The sequence below is a fragment of the Nelumbo lutea genome, chromosome 3 (assembly GCF_056320005.1).
Source record: "Nelumbo lutea isolate HS-2025 chromosome 3, American lotus-T2T, whole genome shotgun sequence".
Lineage (NCBI taxonomy): Eukaryota > Viridiplantae > Streptophyta > Magnoliopsida > Proteales > Nelumbonaceae > Nelumbo > Nelumbo lutea.
The window spans coordinates 53,119,274-53,134,620 of NC_142686.1; the positions used below are offsets into that span (position 1 = coordinate 53,119,274).

The 15,347-nt window shown below is 41.4% G+C and overlaps 1 protein-coding gene and 1 non-coding gene across 4 annotated transcripts; both read right to left on the reverse strand.

Annotated features, from left to right (window-relative positions):
- Positions 1-6,136: 6,136 nt before the first annotated feature.
- Positions 6,137-6,209, reverse strand: TRNAR-CCG (transfer RNA arginine (anticodon CCG)). Its single transcript has one exon. It is a non-coding gene; the product is annotated as a tRNA-Arg (tRNA).
- A 3,279-nt stretch (positions 6,210-9,488) lies between these two features.
- Positions 9,489-14,347, reverse strand: LOC148864997 (patellin-4-like). 3 transcript variants are annotated; one of them, XR_016110611.1, is made up of 6 exons: positions 13,314-14,334; positions 12,837-12,964; positions 12,570-12,708; positions 10,062-10,303; positions 9,833-9,945; positions 9,489-9,755 (listed from the first exon to the last, which is right to left on the reverse strand). XR_016110611.1 is itself a non-coding variant. In XM_088980562.1 (5 exons), the coding sequence occupies exons 1-5, from the start codon at positions 14,037-14,039 to the stop codon at positions 9,942-9,944; spliced, it is 1,239 nt and encodes a 412-aa protein (XP_088836688.1). In that variant the 5' UTR covers positions 14,040-14,347; the 3' UTR covers positions 9,489-9,941. The 3 variants fall into 3 exon arrangements, 2 of the variants coding, with proteins under 2 accessions (XP_088836688.1, XP_088836689.1); XM_088980562.1 differs by having other exon boundaries at positions 9,489-9,945; positions 13,314-14,347; XM_088980563.1 differs by lacking the exons at positions 9,489-9,755; positions 9,833-9,945 and having other exon boundaries at positions 10,058-10,303.
- Between the last annotated feature and the right edge of the window lie 1,000 nt (positions 14,348-15,347).

The following is a 15,347-nucleotide window of genomic DNA, read 5'->3' on the forward strand; positions in this document are numbered from 1 at the left end:
TTAATGAAGAGTAAAAGCCCGGCTCAAACCCGGTCCAACCTGGCCCATGAATAGGTCTACCGGAGATAGAGAAGCTAGCATACGCACTAGTAATTGTAGCTTAGAAGCTCCACCCGTACTTTCAAGCTCACACTGTTATCGTCCTCATCGATAAACCTCTGAGGCAAGTCTTACTTAAGCCTGAGGTCTCTGGTCGGTTGACGAAGTGGGCCATTGAGCTCAGCGAGTATGACCTCCAGTACAAGCCGTGAACTGCCATTAATGCTGAAGCCTTAGTAGATTTCATCGCCAAGTGCACATTCAATTCCGAAATTCCCAGGCTGGTTGAGCACGAGGTCCCCAGTTCGGCCGAGCCCGAAGCTCCCAGGCCGGTTGAGTCCGAGCCCCATGAGGTAGCAGCCAGCGTGGCATCTCTCCTAGTTCGGCCAAGAGCGAGCTGGGATGAGGAGCCCTGGATCCTTCACGTAGATGGCTCCTCAAACCAATAGGGCAGCGGAGACGGAATAGTCCTACACGGCCCAACTGGCAGGAAACTGGAGTACGCTCTACACTTCGAGTTTGCGGCATCTAACAATGAAGTGGAGTATGAGGCATTGATAGCCGGACTAGCCATAGCCAGAGAAGTAAAAGCCTAACACATAGTTATCTGCAACGACTCCCAGCTCGTGGTCAACCAGGTCACTGGCGAGTACCGAGCTTGCGAGCCTACCATGGTCGCCTACTTAGCCAAAGTCAAAGAGGCCCTGCTCAACTTCTAGTCACACTTCATCAGACAAATCCCTAGGTCGGAGAACGCTGAGGCCGATGCCCTCTCCAGGTTAGCCAGCACCAACGACATCACCATGAGAACCGTGTACATAGAGGATCTGCCTCAGCCTAGCATTCTCGGGGGGGCAGAGGAGGTCGCTCCCATCATTCAAGTAGAGCCAAGCTAGATTGACTTGCTCGCGAGCTTCTTGCTACACGGGACCCTCCCTGTAGATCACAATACAGCCAGAAGGGTGCAGCGCCAGGCAGCCAAATACGTCATGATAGATGAATGGCTATACCGGAGATCTTACACGCTCCCCTACCTGTGATGATTGCGACCTACCGAAGCCAAACTCGTACTCCGCAACACTCATGAGGGTCTGTGCGGCAGACACTTGGGGGGCAGGGCCCTCGCCCAAATGGCACTTCGACAGGGGTATTATTGGCCAATGATGAAGGCAGATGCCATTGAGCTCGTTAGAAAATGTGACAAATGCTAGAAGCACGCAAATATTCACCACCAACCTATTGTCGACCTCATGTATCTCACCAGCCAGTGGCCCGTGGCCCTTCGCACAATGGCATCGATATACTCGGACCATTCCCTCCAACAACAGGTGGGAGGAAGTTCTTAGTAGTAGTAGTGGATTACATCACCAAGTGGGTAGAGGTTGAACCCCTTGTAACGATCACAGCCCGGAATGTCCAAAACTTCTTTTGGAAGAACATCGTGTGCCGCTTCGGGTTACCTTGGGTACTGATTTCTGACAACGGCAAGCAGTTCAAGGATATCAAATTCCAAGACTGGTGCCAAGCAAACGGTCAAGCAGAAGTCACAAATAGAGCATACGCTGTTCTTCCAAAAGGGTCAAGCTGAAGTCACAAATAGAGTCATCCTCCGCGGACCGAAGGCATAGTTAGACCGAGCTAAAGGGTTGTGGGCAGATGAGCTACCTAGTGTTTTATGGGCCTAGCAGACCACGGAGAAAACCGCCACAGGAGAAACCCCCTTCAACCTCACCTACGGCACCGAAGCAGTTATCCCCACAGAGATCGAAGTACCTACGCTGTGACTATAAGTATACAGTGATCAAATGAACGAAGATGAGTTGCGTACCAACCTCGATCTACTCAACGAAGTAAGGGACCTCACGTACATCAGGACCGCAGCCTACCAGCAGAGAGTAGCTTGGTACTATAATGCCAGGGTCAAGAAGCGTAACCTCCGCGTTGGCGACCTGGTCTTTCATAAAGTCATGGTACCTGAGCCCGGCATTGGCAAGATCAGGTCCAACTGGGAAGGGCCTTACCAAGTGAAACGAGTGCTCGGGGAAGGAAAGTACCTCGGGCATGGAATATTGTCAACTTAAGACAATACTATCTATAACAACTAAGTAGGCCACGAGCCACTCCCCAAGCCTAAGGTCCAAAATACCGAGCTAACATGACTCGGCGCAATAAGACCCAGTCGTCTCCATGACATGGGCGAATTTCAAGGGCAGACCACAAGTCACCTCCCAGCTTACGGGCTAAGGCAACGAGCTAACCAACACCTCGACACTACATAAAACCTAGCCTCCTTAACAGCATAGGCTAAGTACCCTAAATACCCAAGGCATAGGCAGCTCAGGTGTAAACCCTACGGCGTGTAGTCCGCCCTGGTGTATCATAGGTTGAACTCGATAGGGACAATAGATGTCCACCTAACCCAGATGAAGACAGGTCAGGCATATGCCCTACTATGTCACGCACCTCGTTGTTCCCTATCACATCACCCATACTAAGTATTAGGAAACAATTCGGGGTGATGGCAGTTAAGGAACACCCACTTCGGGAATTAAACTCGATAAGTTAACAGCTTGGGGTGAGACAATCATTTCGGAAAAAGTAAATTGCACAAACACTTGGCAAAAAATATTCCTTCATTACATAAGCTCCATTACATAAATTTCATTACCTAACTATGTTCAGTACAAAAGAGAAGAAAATTGAGCACACAGGCCCAGTACAAAGGAGAAGGAATTCGAGCTCACAGGCTCAGAATACAAGGAGCACCTGACTATTTGGGAGGCTCATCAACCTTACTCGGGGCTTCTTCAGGGGTCCCCTCGGAAGAATCAGTCAGATTGGTAGCGTCAACCTCCCCATTGCCGCCATCATCTTCAAAGTCTGGGTCATCCACGGCCTGGCATGCCATGTCATCCGTGATGTTGAAAGAAGTGAAGGCACTTATATCCAGGTTAGGATAGGCATGCCTTATCCACCACTGGCTGAGCTTGAACCCCCTACGGTAGGCCTTTGACATTACGTTATCAAACCTCGACGACTTGACGTAGTTGATGATGGACTGAACCTTGGTTTGCTTCAGAGCATCGTCGAAGATCTCCATCTTCTCCTTAATATCGGCCTTAAGAGGCTCCACCTCGTGCTCCAAGGCCTCCTTGGTTCCCTTGAGGGCCTGCATCTCGAGCTACGAAGCCTTCTAGGCCATTTTGAGGCTTTCCACCTCGAGCTTCAGGGATTCCTGACCAACACGGAGCCTATTCACCTTGGCCTTTAGCCTGTCTCATTCACGGGCCAGCTCCTACCTCTCTAATGCCAAGGCGTCATTCATGCTCCTCTAAGCGGCGACAACACTCTCCAACTGATGGACCTTGTCCTGTGTTGCCTTCAACTCGGCATGAGCCACGTGGGATGACTCCTCAGCAGCCAAAGCACGCCTCAGGTGTTTGTGAGATTGGAAAGTCAAGGCGTGCACAGTAGTGTTCGCCTAGCAGAAGGAAACTGGTCAATACAAAAAAAAAGGATAGAGTGTTGGCTCACGGAATACGAACTTACTACCATGATGTGGTTTGCGGCGCAGCCCCCGAGTTGACCTGGGGAGTGTTCGGCCCAACTCACAACCTCTGCATTGATGACGCCCCTCTTACTTCGGTCGAGGCTAACCTCGGGATCCAAGATGGACTCCTCCTCCTCTCCAGTCCCTGAACTAGACGTCGTCACATCTGTAGCACGGTGAGCCGACTCTTCGGTGGCCTCAGCAGCTGCCCCAGCAAAACTCGGAGCCTTAGCGGCAGCCCCGGCTGGCTCGTCCACCAACCCCTCCGCAGCCTCAGGCTTTTGGGGTGGAAAATTACCCTCCAGATCTATCACTGGAGGGGCATTGTTGAGCTTGGGCTCAGGGGTGGGAACCCAAGGATGATCAGGCTTGTGGGAAGGAGCCATGGGAGACTCAACAGAACCTTCTTGGCAGCCTTCTTGGCAGCCCGCTTCTTCCTCTTTTTCATTTGGTTGAGGAGCCTAGGAGCCATAATCCTTTCTTTCTCGTCCATGGGACCTGCAACAAAGTTGGCGTCAGTAAACCCGAAGACACCAAGCAAATAAAAGCAAAGCACCAAAAGATAGAAATAGACCTACCTGGGCTCAAATCTGCCTGAACGAGCTTCTCTTCAGTGATGTACTCCCGATGATCGAGGTCAGCCTGAGCCCACGAATGGAAGGTCTCCCAGGTCTAGTGGTTGAGGGCGATGCTGGTAGAATGGGTGGCCACCCTCCAGCTAGTAAGGAAGGGCCACCCCGTGCTGGCCCGGACCACAAAATATTCTCGCTTCCAGGCTGGGACCTTGCTCGAGAACTTATGCAGTAGCTTGAAGCCTGGGCGAAGAGACAAGTAGTAGACCTTCCCATGCTCGGGGGGAGCGCTAGAGGCACTCTTTTTTATTAGCAGTACGGAGTAGAGTATGTCTGCGTCCAAAGAGAACTTCCGTTCGCGAGAGAGGAAAATGGTTCCCACCAAATTCTGAATGGAATTGGGGTGAAGTTGATCAAGCATGATGCTGAAACACCCCAACACCTCGGGGATAAGGGGGTGAAAAGGGCGACGAATCCCACCGATGAGTTGTTCCCTGAAGATCACGACCTCATCTGGACAGTGCTCCTAGGGGAAATTGCCGGTGGGAAGACTGTAGGAGTACCCTAAAGGAAGGTTAAACTATTGAATGAGGTCTTGGAGCCTCTCCCGCATTAGAGTAGAAGGACCGAACTAGTCCGACATCCGTCCTCGACGAGAGGTGGACGCCAAATTACCCAAGGTAGCTCGTGCCTCATGGGAAGACCAGGCAACAACAGGTTCACCATGACCCGAGGTGCCCGCCTTGGGTCTGTCCGAGAAACTGCCCACAGTAGACATAAGGAAGAACGAATTGAGAAAAAAGAAAAGAGGGAAGACTCGGGGACTCACAAAAAATAGACAAAACCGAGCTGGAAGACCCAAGCTAGAGACCTCAAACGCAAGCTCAAGGTGAAAGTGAGTGCACGCCTACCAGTGGCCTATGGATTGTTTTATCTTGGTGAACGATTTGCGATCACCTAATTGCACCGTAGGGGGAAAAAGCGATTTTAAGGAGAGTGACCAAGTGTCACAACTCAGGCTTCCTTCTCTCAGTTTTGCAATTCTGCAACACCACATTCCTACAAGTTTTCGATTTAGAAAGCGATTACTGATAAATTCCATCTACGTTCTTTATTATTTTACAATACAATCTCTCCTCTCTCACTAGTTTTCCCTCTCTTTCTTTCTCTTCCCACCATTCCCTTATTCCTCCAATGACGTTATGCAACTCCAACGATAGATCCCCTTATCCATAGTCATGCCCTCCACTATCGACCATCAGATTTGCAGTTCTGTAACACCATATTCCTACAAGTTCTCGATTTAGAAAGCGATTACTGATAAATTCCATCTACGTTCTTTATTATTTTACAATACAATCTCTCCTCTCTCACTAGTTTTCCCTCTCTTTCTTTCTCTTCCCACCATTCCCTTATTCCTCCAATGACGTTATGCAACTCCAACGATAGATCCCCTTATCCATAGTCATGCCCTCCACAATCGACCATCAGATTAGATCGGCCCCTATTCTTCCTATCGCTTGCTTCTTCTTTCCCTATAAACTAAACTCTTTTAATTTTTTTTTTTTTTCTTTTGCTTTTGAATGATTACAGAACCGGAAATAACCTACCCCCTTCCTCTCTAGAACAACCGAAGCTTCAAACCGGAAGGAACCTCTACACTGAAACGACTAAAGCTTCAAATCAGCACCCCTAGTCTCTTTAATCAAGTTGAGAAAGGTAGATACTGAATGAAACTAGTTCTGGCAATAAACTGTCTGATTTTATGTTCCCTCTGGTCACTAAACACGAAAGTTTACCAAACGAATGTTGGTGCCCTGGCCGGGTCGAACCAATGAAGCGGCCATTAACAAGATAACTACGCTAGTTCTCGTTGGTTTGCCTGTCAAACCAAACTAGACACGCTTCTATGAAGCCACGCGTTCACAGGATGCGAACTCTGATGTTTGATGTATATAGTAAAAATTAATAATAACGTTCACGGTGGGACTCGAACCCACAATCTCCCGCTCCGGAGGCGAGCGCCTTATCCATTAGGCCACGCGAACCGGATCGTGTTCTACTTTGGTAAAATCTTAGATACTTTCTCTTTTCTTTACTATAGGAACTGGAATGCAAAATTGATTAAATTTTAATGACCAATTTATGGAAACCAGATCCATGCTAATTCAATTCCAATTCCAAGCTAATTCAATTCAAAAGAAAGAAAAAAATAATACTAATGATCTTGAATCAGTCAGAGCACGCTCTATACGTGGACGTGCCACGTGTCTCAACTTCGTGTGAGCTATAAGAAACGGCATCTTCTATCGATCATGTTACAATATCTCGAAAACGAGTAATATTTTTCAACACTTCCCGCACCTCTCTCTCTCTCTCTCCCCTTCCAACTGGTGGTGATAAACAACCATCACCGGCGATCGGGGGTCAAGTGTGATCTCCTCTTCCAAAATGTTAGTTCTTCCCTTTACCCTTCAGGTCTGAATGCCTGCACCAATCGCCATAGTAGAGTTGCAGGCGAGCATCAAAACCAGCAAGGCCGGACTGAGGAGTCTCAAAGTCTCGACTCTCAACTGAACAAGAAACCATTCTACTCTGTTCTGAGAACTGAAAGGAAAAAAAAAAAAAAAAAAGGTAAATTTTATTTATATTTCTTTACAAAAAATTTAGAACAAATATCAATGTCTTTGCTCTTTTTAATTAAAAAGTAAAATGTGTTTAAGAGAGATGCCTCGGTGGTACTAATTCTAACGAAACTGTGAGAACATTCTCAGCTTGGCTTTACTTGGTTGATCATAACCCAGACAGTCCTGAAGGTCGTAGAACTGGATGGCAGTGGAGACCGAAAGATGAACCCTACGGTCTCTAAGCCCTTTCGCTGTTAAGACCTTGCTATGATGATCCTTCCCGCCAGATGCTCGATAAACCCTGAAAATCCTCGACGCAGGCCACTAGCGAAGGCGACCAGTATCATTTCCACCTCCACCACACCCGCCTCCCCTACCTTCTCCATCGTCATCGTCTTCATCTTGGTATTGCTCTCCTGCTTTCTACCCTATGTTGCTTGAGGACCAGAAATGTCGTCGGTGAAGGTTGTTAATCACCACCTTGCAAGGGGAGAGAGAGACAGAGGAGCGGGAAGTGTAAAATTATTACTCGTTTTCGAAATAATGTAATGGGATTGACAGGAGACGTTGTTTCCTATTGCCCACACGTATAGAACACTCACAAGAAGTTGAGGACGCGTGGTACGTCCTCCTTTTGCACGAACGGTGCTTGGATAGAAACCGAACTCCCGTGTTCAGGTCTAATTATTTCCTTCCATATTCTCTATTTTTGGAAGGTACGTTTTCATTTAATTAAAATTGAAAATCTGTACTCGTGGGGGCTCGGGTCGAGGGAATAATAGGGTGCTTGGATTGATGATCAGGATCTATTTACAATAAGCCACTCAAAAGAAAATAGTAATAAAAACAAAACATATATAAATAAAATAAATCACAAAATGAGAAATAAAAAATATAAACGAAATATAAGAGATTAAAAAAAATATATAAAATATAAAAAACCCACAAAAAGCAAATAAAATGAAATAGGGTTCCATCGGAAAATAAAAATATATATATATAATTGATTTGAAGTGGGTCAGTTTACAACTTCCCAAAATTTATTGATCTAAAATTAAACAACTAGTTATCTCCAACATTCATCCCACTTTTCCTCTCCATGTTTGCAGACTCAGAAAAGCCCTTTAAGGTTTAAAACAAGTTCCTCCAGCTTAGTTTTTACTCTTCCAATGGAGATTCATCTTTATTCATATATAAACTCAAGGAAGTTTTTCTATTGGTTTATGTCGATGACATCCTTATCACCTACTCCAATAACAATCAGGTCCCTCTCACCTATTATCCCTTCTTGTTGATACTTTTGCCATCAGGGACCTTGGTTCCATTCACTACTTTCTTAGAGGGAGTGAAACTAATTCCTACACCAGCCTATCTTAACTGCAAGCTCTCAAAGACAAATGCATCTAGATATTGCCTTTGTAGTAAATAGGGCTTCCAATCTCCCTGATGTGCATTGGGCTTTGTTAAAAAGATTCTTCGGTATTTAAAAGGATCTATTAACATGAGACTTCACTTTAAACCAGCCCCTTCACTTACCCTTTCAGCTTATAGAGATGCCAATTGAATTGGTTGCCCTGATGATCGTAAATCTATAGGAGGATTTGCTATATATCTAGGCCCAACCTTGTCTCTTGGAAACCTCACAAACAAGCAACTATTGCAAGGTCCAGCATCGAATCTGAATTCCGTGCTCTCACTGAAGCTAGCACAAAGGTAATTTGGATGCAATTAATCCTTTATTACATGAACTTGGTGTCTCTCTCCCATCGTCCCCTAAACACTTTGGTGTGACAACGTCAGTGCAACCTAGCTGCCAATCCAATCTTCCATGGGCGCACTAAATATGTGGAGATCAATTTCCATTACATTAGAGACCACATCACCTCGGACCAGTTTGATGTCCATCACGTTCACACTGACGATTAGATCGCAGATATATTCACCATAGGACTATCCATTGCTCGTCATGTCTTGCTACGTGACAAACTTAACGTTCTTCTCATACCGTTAAGTTTGAGGGGGGTGTTAAAGGATAAAGTGATAAATTTGGGGCCCGTTTTACAAGTCTTTTTGAGAAGATGTTCTTGTAGCTCTGACAGTCAAAAGATGCATTGAGCTTTTGACAAAAGATCTGGATAGTTTGAAGACCGTTTGGCAGATGTGCGTCTTTCCATGCATCATTCCACGTCTTTCCATGCATCATTCCACGTCATTCCGTGCAAGATTAAAATGTGAAAGACATGAAAAACTTCATTTGGAGTTTCTCGAAATCAGCCCAAAATGGGCTTTTCGTGTATTTTCGGCGTCCCATCTTTTGGCAGCTAGATCTTCCGTGTACCAAATAGAAAAACATTTTTTGTTTTTCCAACTTGTAAACAGCCGAATGACCGCATAAAAAGAAATGCTAAAAGGGCCCTTGATCGGCCCAAACTCCTGTTCGCATCCTAAAAAGTTAATGGATCTGTGTAACATATAGCCTTTATTTTAATTATTTTTATTCGTTAGTTTTTTTGTATTAATCCTTAACACATTACCATTTTTTATATTCTTTCCCCTTCCATCTCTATGACAAAGCCAAATTTGCAGCAAGTTGAAAGTTATAAAATAACAATTTAATATGTTCTATGGTCTCATGGTTCATGAGTAGAACTCTTTGCACATCATTAAAGAAAAACTTCATATATGGCCATATCATTCAGGTTTTAGTAAAATAATTAATCACTTATAATATTCAATATTCAAATTTTAGAATAACCTTTGCATTCAAATAAAACAAAAAAAAAACACCAATTTTCAAAGTACTTATAATCAAAGTTTTTCCTTTTCAGACATCAGACTTCTGAGCAACAGAACAACACCTAATACATTAACAATGGATCACGGTCTTTCAAAAACAAAGAGAAATATTACAAAGAGAGGCATCCTCCATCAAAGACTCATTCCTACTCTCACAAGAGATGGCAAAAGCTGCAAACAAATTAGCCATGCCACTGTCAATACTACTTAAACTGAAAAAAAAAAAAAAGAAAAAATAGTTAATTTACATGTAATAATAGAAAATTCAAATGTTTGATCTATATTCTCTATCCAATGATGATAGAATTTAACCATCCTTTTTGCCATGGCAGTTCCTTGGAATAAAACTCGGATGTTTCAACTGTCAAAAGATCAAATCTTTAGTTTCCAACCTAATATGATGAAATCAAATAACATTAAAATATGGATTTAATTTAAGTGCAAAATATAATATGTTATCATTTTAAAAGAGCTTACATGATGGTAGGCTTGCTTTTAAACCGATAAAGAACTCTCTTCTTCCTGAAGGTGTCGTTGTCAATCGTCAACAGTATTTTTCCTGGTTCACTAATATAAAATGAATTCCGAACACTCTCTTCCAGTTTCTTTGTCTGCCTAATCAGAACTCTGTATGAGCATTCGTCATGTGGAATGAACTCTTCCTTGTAAGTCACATCCCACCCCACGACCATTAAGTCCCACACCAGTGTAACCCCAGCCTGTTTTCAAAAAAGAAGAGTATATAAGTAGAAAGGGAAACATGGAAGAGTATGAGATTCAAGTAGCAGGAGATAATATAAGTTCAAATACCCATTTTAGGTAAGAGTGAAAATGTAAGACCAAAGTTAAGTCTTATACCTAAGGTATTAACTCTTATTTTCTCTTATTAAATCTTATATTTAAGTTATTTTTCATTAATAAATGCTACTAATTAGATCTATGTCAATATTTTTTTAACAATATAAACCCATATATTTTAAAACTAACTCAAAAACAAAAACATTTTTTATCCAAGTGGTGGCTAAGTAATTCAACCATTCTAATCAAATTGATAAACCTATGAAGTCATAGTTAGGTAATAAAATTTTTAAAATAGAAATAAAGAAAGAAAATTACAAGAATATAAAGAAAATACAGGTTTATGATATTTTTATTAATAAAATTAAAAAACAAGTGTAATAAACAAAAATTAGCTTTATTGATAATGAAAGTGAAATATATAATTTAGAACTAACCAAAAATAAAATTATTTTAATGTTTGGCAAAGATCAATAGTTTAACTTTTGGGTCAAATGTGTTAACATTTAATGTCATAAACAAATGATAGAAATAAATAAAATAAAAAATAAAAAAATACATAAATTTTGCAAAAAAAAATCAAGCACATGTACAATATTATATAATTATCATATTAAACAAAAAGTGAGTGTGACATATCAGAATTATTTTTATACACAGAAGTACAAAAACTATAGAAAAAATTGAACACGTTCATAATTCTATATTTATACTACTATTAAAAATATGAATAAGATTGTAGAACTTTCTTTTAACTAAAATACTCATTAGTTTTTGAATTTAGTCATTATTTAACTATAAGGTTTAAATTGTAAATTGAACTATTATTTATCACCTCATTCAATTTCCTTTATTTAAATCTTACATTTTTTTAATAAATGAACAAAAAAATATACACCAAAAAGATATAACAGGTGAAATTGGAGGTACTCATCGTGTGGTACCGTGCCCAAGTATTGGATTCGGGATAATTTTCAATTGGTTCACCACTAGTGTTGTTTATGCTCTCTCTCTCTATAAAACTTTAAGAGTTTGTCCTTTGATACAGAGTCTATCCTCCACTCAACATAATAGAGGTGGCAAGAAAACAAAAACAGCTCATTGCCACCTCTAAATCTATCCAACATCTTTTGTTCCCTTGTTACACCATGGATCAACTGCCCCCACCTGTCAAAGTTGATTCCTCTGTGCTGTATATCAAAAAGATTGTTCCAGTTGTAGAAATTCAGAAACAAAACTAAAATACTACTTTAGAAGAGACTATCGTTTTCAAAGGGTAAAATAAGATTTCAGAATATTAAAACAAGTTTATGATACAGAATATTAAAACAAGTTCCGGACAGCCTTACCAATTTCATCCATATTATTAATGGAGAAGTACAGATACCCCCGATGCAGAATTCTCCCCTATACTATGGAACTATAAAATTCTGACTTAGGCTGATTGGTCATTCTCCTAATTATTAATGAGGACAAAATCATAGACCCCCAAAGCTGTCTTGCTTAATAATCAGGACAATCAGGTCTGATCCGATTAGACCCGATTATATTGACAGCTATAATTATTTAAATCAACAACTACTCAAAACTTGGTTTTTGATAATAGTCTTAATGAATGGCAGTAAAATAATAAATTATTTATATATTAATAAATGAAGTGTATTTAATCAAAATTACCTAATATATTATCTATCAAATTTACACTTTTACATATAATATATAATAACAATTACAAAAAAAAAATACTACTTTATATAGGTCTGTTGAATCAGATCCAAACAAGCAAGAACCACAATTAATCGGTTCACAGTTCGGATCTATCGGTGGAACGGACAATGACAGTCCTACATTTTTGCATTCAAAACGAGAGCAAAGCTTCTTGGAAAAAAAATAAAAAAAGAAAAAGAAAAAGAAAAGAACTTTGAGCAAAGTTGGTTAATATAAAATAGGTTAGTTCCAGCCTTCCCGGCTTCCTGCAGCCTCAATATTTATATTTACACGTACCTCCCATCACACCAAACAAGACACCATAAATTTCTTATAGCAAAACCAAACCAGATATGCATCCTTCTATTTGAATAAATTTGCATTCACTTTTTACAGTCTTACCAAACACAAATAAAAAGGTAAAAAAAAAAGGCAAGATTCATCTCTCACAGACTTAGTTTGGGTGATAGATTTAGGTACCTCAGCCGGGATTTGGATGCTCTCTACTGCACCTGATTTGACAATCAGCTCTGAAACTCCATCTTCAGGCGAAAATTCGTCATCATCATCTCTTTGGAGGCCACCGTAGTGAACTGGGATGTTTTCTGCGTCCATTAACCTTTTTTTCATGAAGCAAATTAGTACAAAAGATTGAAATTTAATGAGAGGAACAAGATTAATTTTTCTTCTGTAGATCTGTACGAGACAGTGGAAATTAGTTAAGATGAATTCAGAAAAGGTTCTTACTTGAGAAGGGTCTTTGCAACTCTAGGGCACCGAGCTTGTAGATTCTTGCCTCTTGTTTTTTTGGCTACACGATACCGGAAAAGTAGTTTGTGGTAAGCATAATACCAGAAAGGAACATTTACGAAAACCTGCAAATTAAACCAAGGAAATAAGGAACCGTAAGCAGCTTTTTTTTTTTGGACCCAAAGAAAAAAAAAATTATTCCAACAGCATTCTTGAGTCCAAACCATATCAGATCATACATAAAAGTAAATAAAGCATGAATCAATCAAGTCAAGCATTCAAGTAACAATTAATGTGTATATATATATATATATATATGCGCAGTGCACTCTGAGTTAACAAATCTCTCAAATTGCAGAGTTTCTTAACTTGAATTATTTTTAATTAGATTTTCAGAAACCAAACAAATGACAAGACACAATTTGATCTTTGATGTATTACATGCTTTTGTTTTCATGGAGTTTCAGCACTTACACTTCTGAAAATGATTTCAGGGTAATTTTCTTGGAACAGCAATAAGGCTTTCTTGCAAGAGGAACAGAATTCCTTCTTGGCCAACCCTCCTGAGCTCTTCATGTCTGTAACATGAAGCATAGAAGAATCAACACCTCCATCCTTAAAACTCAGCTTCTGGGCACCCTTATTCTCCATGGTGTGAAGTATCCTCCTCAAAAACTCCTCGGATTTTTCTTCCGACCCAAAAGCCTTTTCATACAACTCCTTGTCATTGAATATCCCGCAAATATTGTAGCACACGAGGCTTCCCTCCTCTGTACTACTACTACTACTACTACCTGTGCATGAGTCCTGATTGAGATCGGAGCCCAAGTTTTCCTCCAGAACTCCTTCGGTCTTGAATTCCTTGCGCCATATCAACGTCCTCTGGAGCATCTTAAATGCCTCCTTAACCTTGAAGTCTCGTGCTTTCAAGAACTTGAGGAGGATAACGTCGGTGCCGGCATGGCCTTTGCTGGGTAACAGCGGTACCCCCCAGAGTGTAATGTCTCTGAGGCTCTCTTCCGGTGAGGGGTTCCCGAAGTTTAAGACATCGGCAATTGTGAGCTCCTTCTCCGGCCCTGAGCTTTTACCCGTGGAGGCATCGCCGTCGGGGTCCTCCAAAAGATAATTACCAAGGATTGCATCTTCTAGCTTGCATCTGAATTCCAGCAACGCCTTCTTTGTTGACTTCTTCATCATCATGGCGCCAGCCTACGTTCGACCATCTCCGTCAGAATTGGATACAACGGTTGTTTCTAGAGACCATCTCCGTCAGAATTCCGGCAGCCAGAAGAGAACCTGCCGGAATACTGAGAACCGGAGGTTCTTTGGGGGGTTGTAGATAGCGAAACGGTCGTAGGAATCGTAATGTTTTCTTCTCCTCTTCCTGCGGAACGAGGAGTTTTTGACAGAAAAGAAGAGAGTGAATCAAATAAGAGTTTCGAAGTCCAGACCTCCCCCGACGGTTACCAGGCGCCATGAAATCTAGGCCGTGTACACAAATGATGGGTGTAAATGACGGATCTTTTTGTAATTAGAGAAATCTGGATAACGGTTTCGTTGAAACGTTCAAAGGGATCAACCGCCAATAATGTGAGATTAGTGGCTGTAATGCCGGCAAGAAATTAAAGGAAAAGAGAAATAAAGGTTAGGCTTGAGATGGCCAATCCATGGAAATGGGACTAATTTGGGCACAGCAGTTGGAAACTTTTGGGGTAAAAGCAAACGTTATGTCATGTGTGTGAGTGAGATTTAGATGGGGCTTAAAACCGGTCCAACCACCTATTGGTCCATACCATACCATTATAGATAGATATTAAAGGAAAGCCCTAAAACTAGAGAGATTTTCTCCCTCACTGGCATCTTAGGTGATGTTTGGGGAGTTCACATCTGGCCCCCACAAAAGCATCCCAAAAACATCTCGCAGCACATCCCAACTGTATATTGAGAACATCTCTCAATGACAAATAGGAGAGATGTTCTCAATACACGTTGAGATGTGCATGTGGGACATTTTTTGGGCGCATTCTGTGGGGGGCAGATGTGAACTCATATTTGGGATCGACAGTGATTTCTATGAGATTTTTCAATTTATCAGAATTAAGAGAAAGTGTTTGATTGGTACCATTGTTGTTATTGCCAACCAAGAAATCGATTATAAGTTTGTATTTCAAAAGTGGTGTATCGTCATTTTTGGTGATTCCTCGTTTGATCCCGATTTTAATTGATCTCTGATGACCGGAGAAATCAGCCAACCAAAAATCAAAATAATTCACGATTTTGGAATCGCTGATGTGGCATCAACTTTTGAGAAATTAGCATTGATCCCAAACACCACCTTATTTTTTCAAAAAATAGCATCTTAAAAGTGGTTATTCCTATTTTCAAACAAAATCTTCATTCTTAAGACATGTGTCTATCCACTCCAAAAAATAAGTATAAGTTTCAAATAATCTACTCTCAAAAATGTTAGTGGTAGTTACTCCATCAAAAAGAAAAAAAAATAAAATA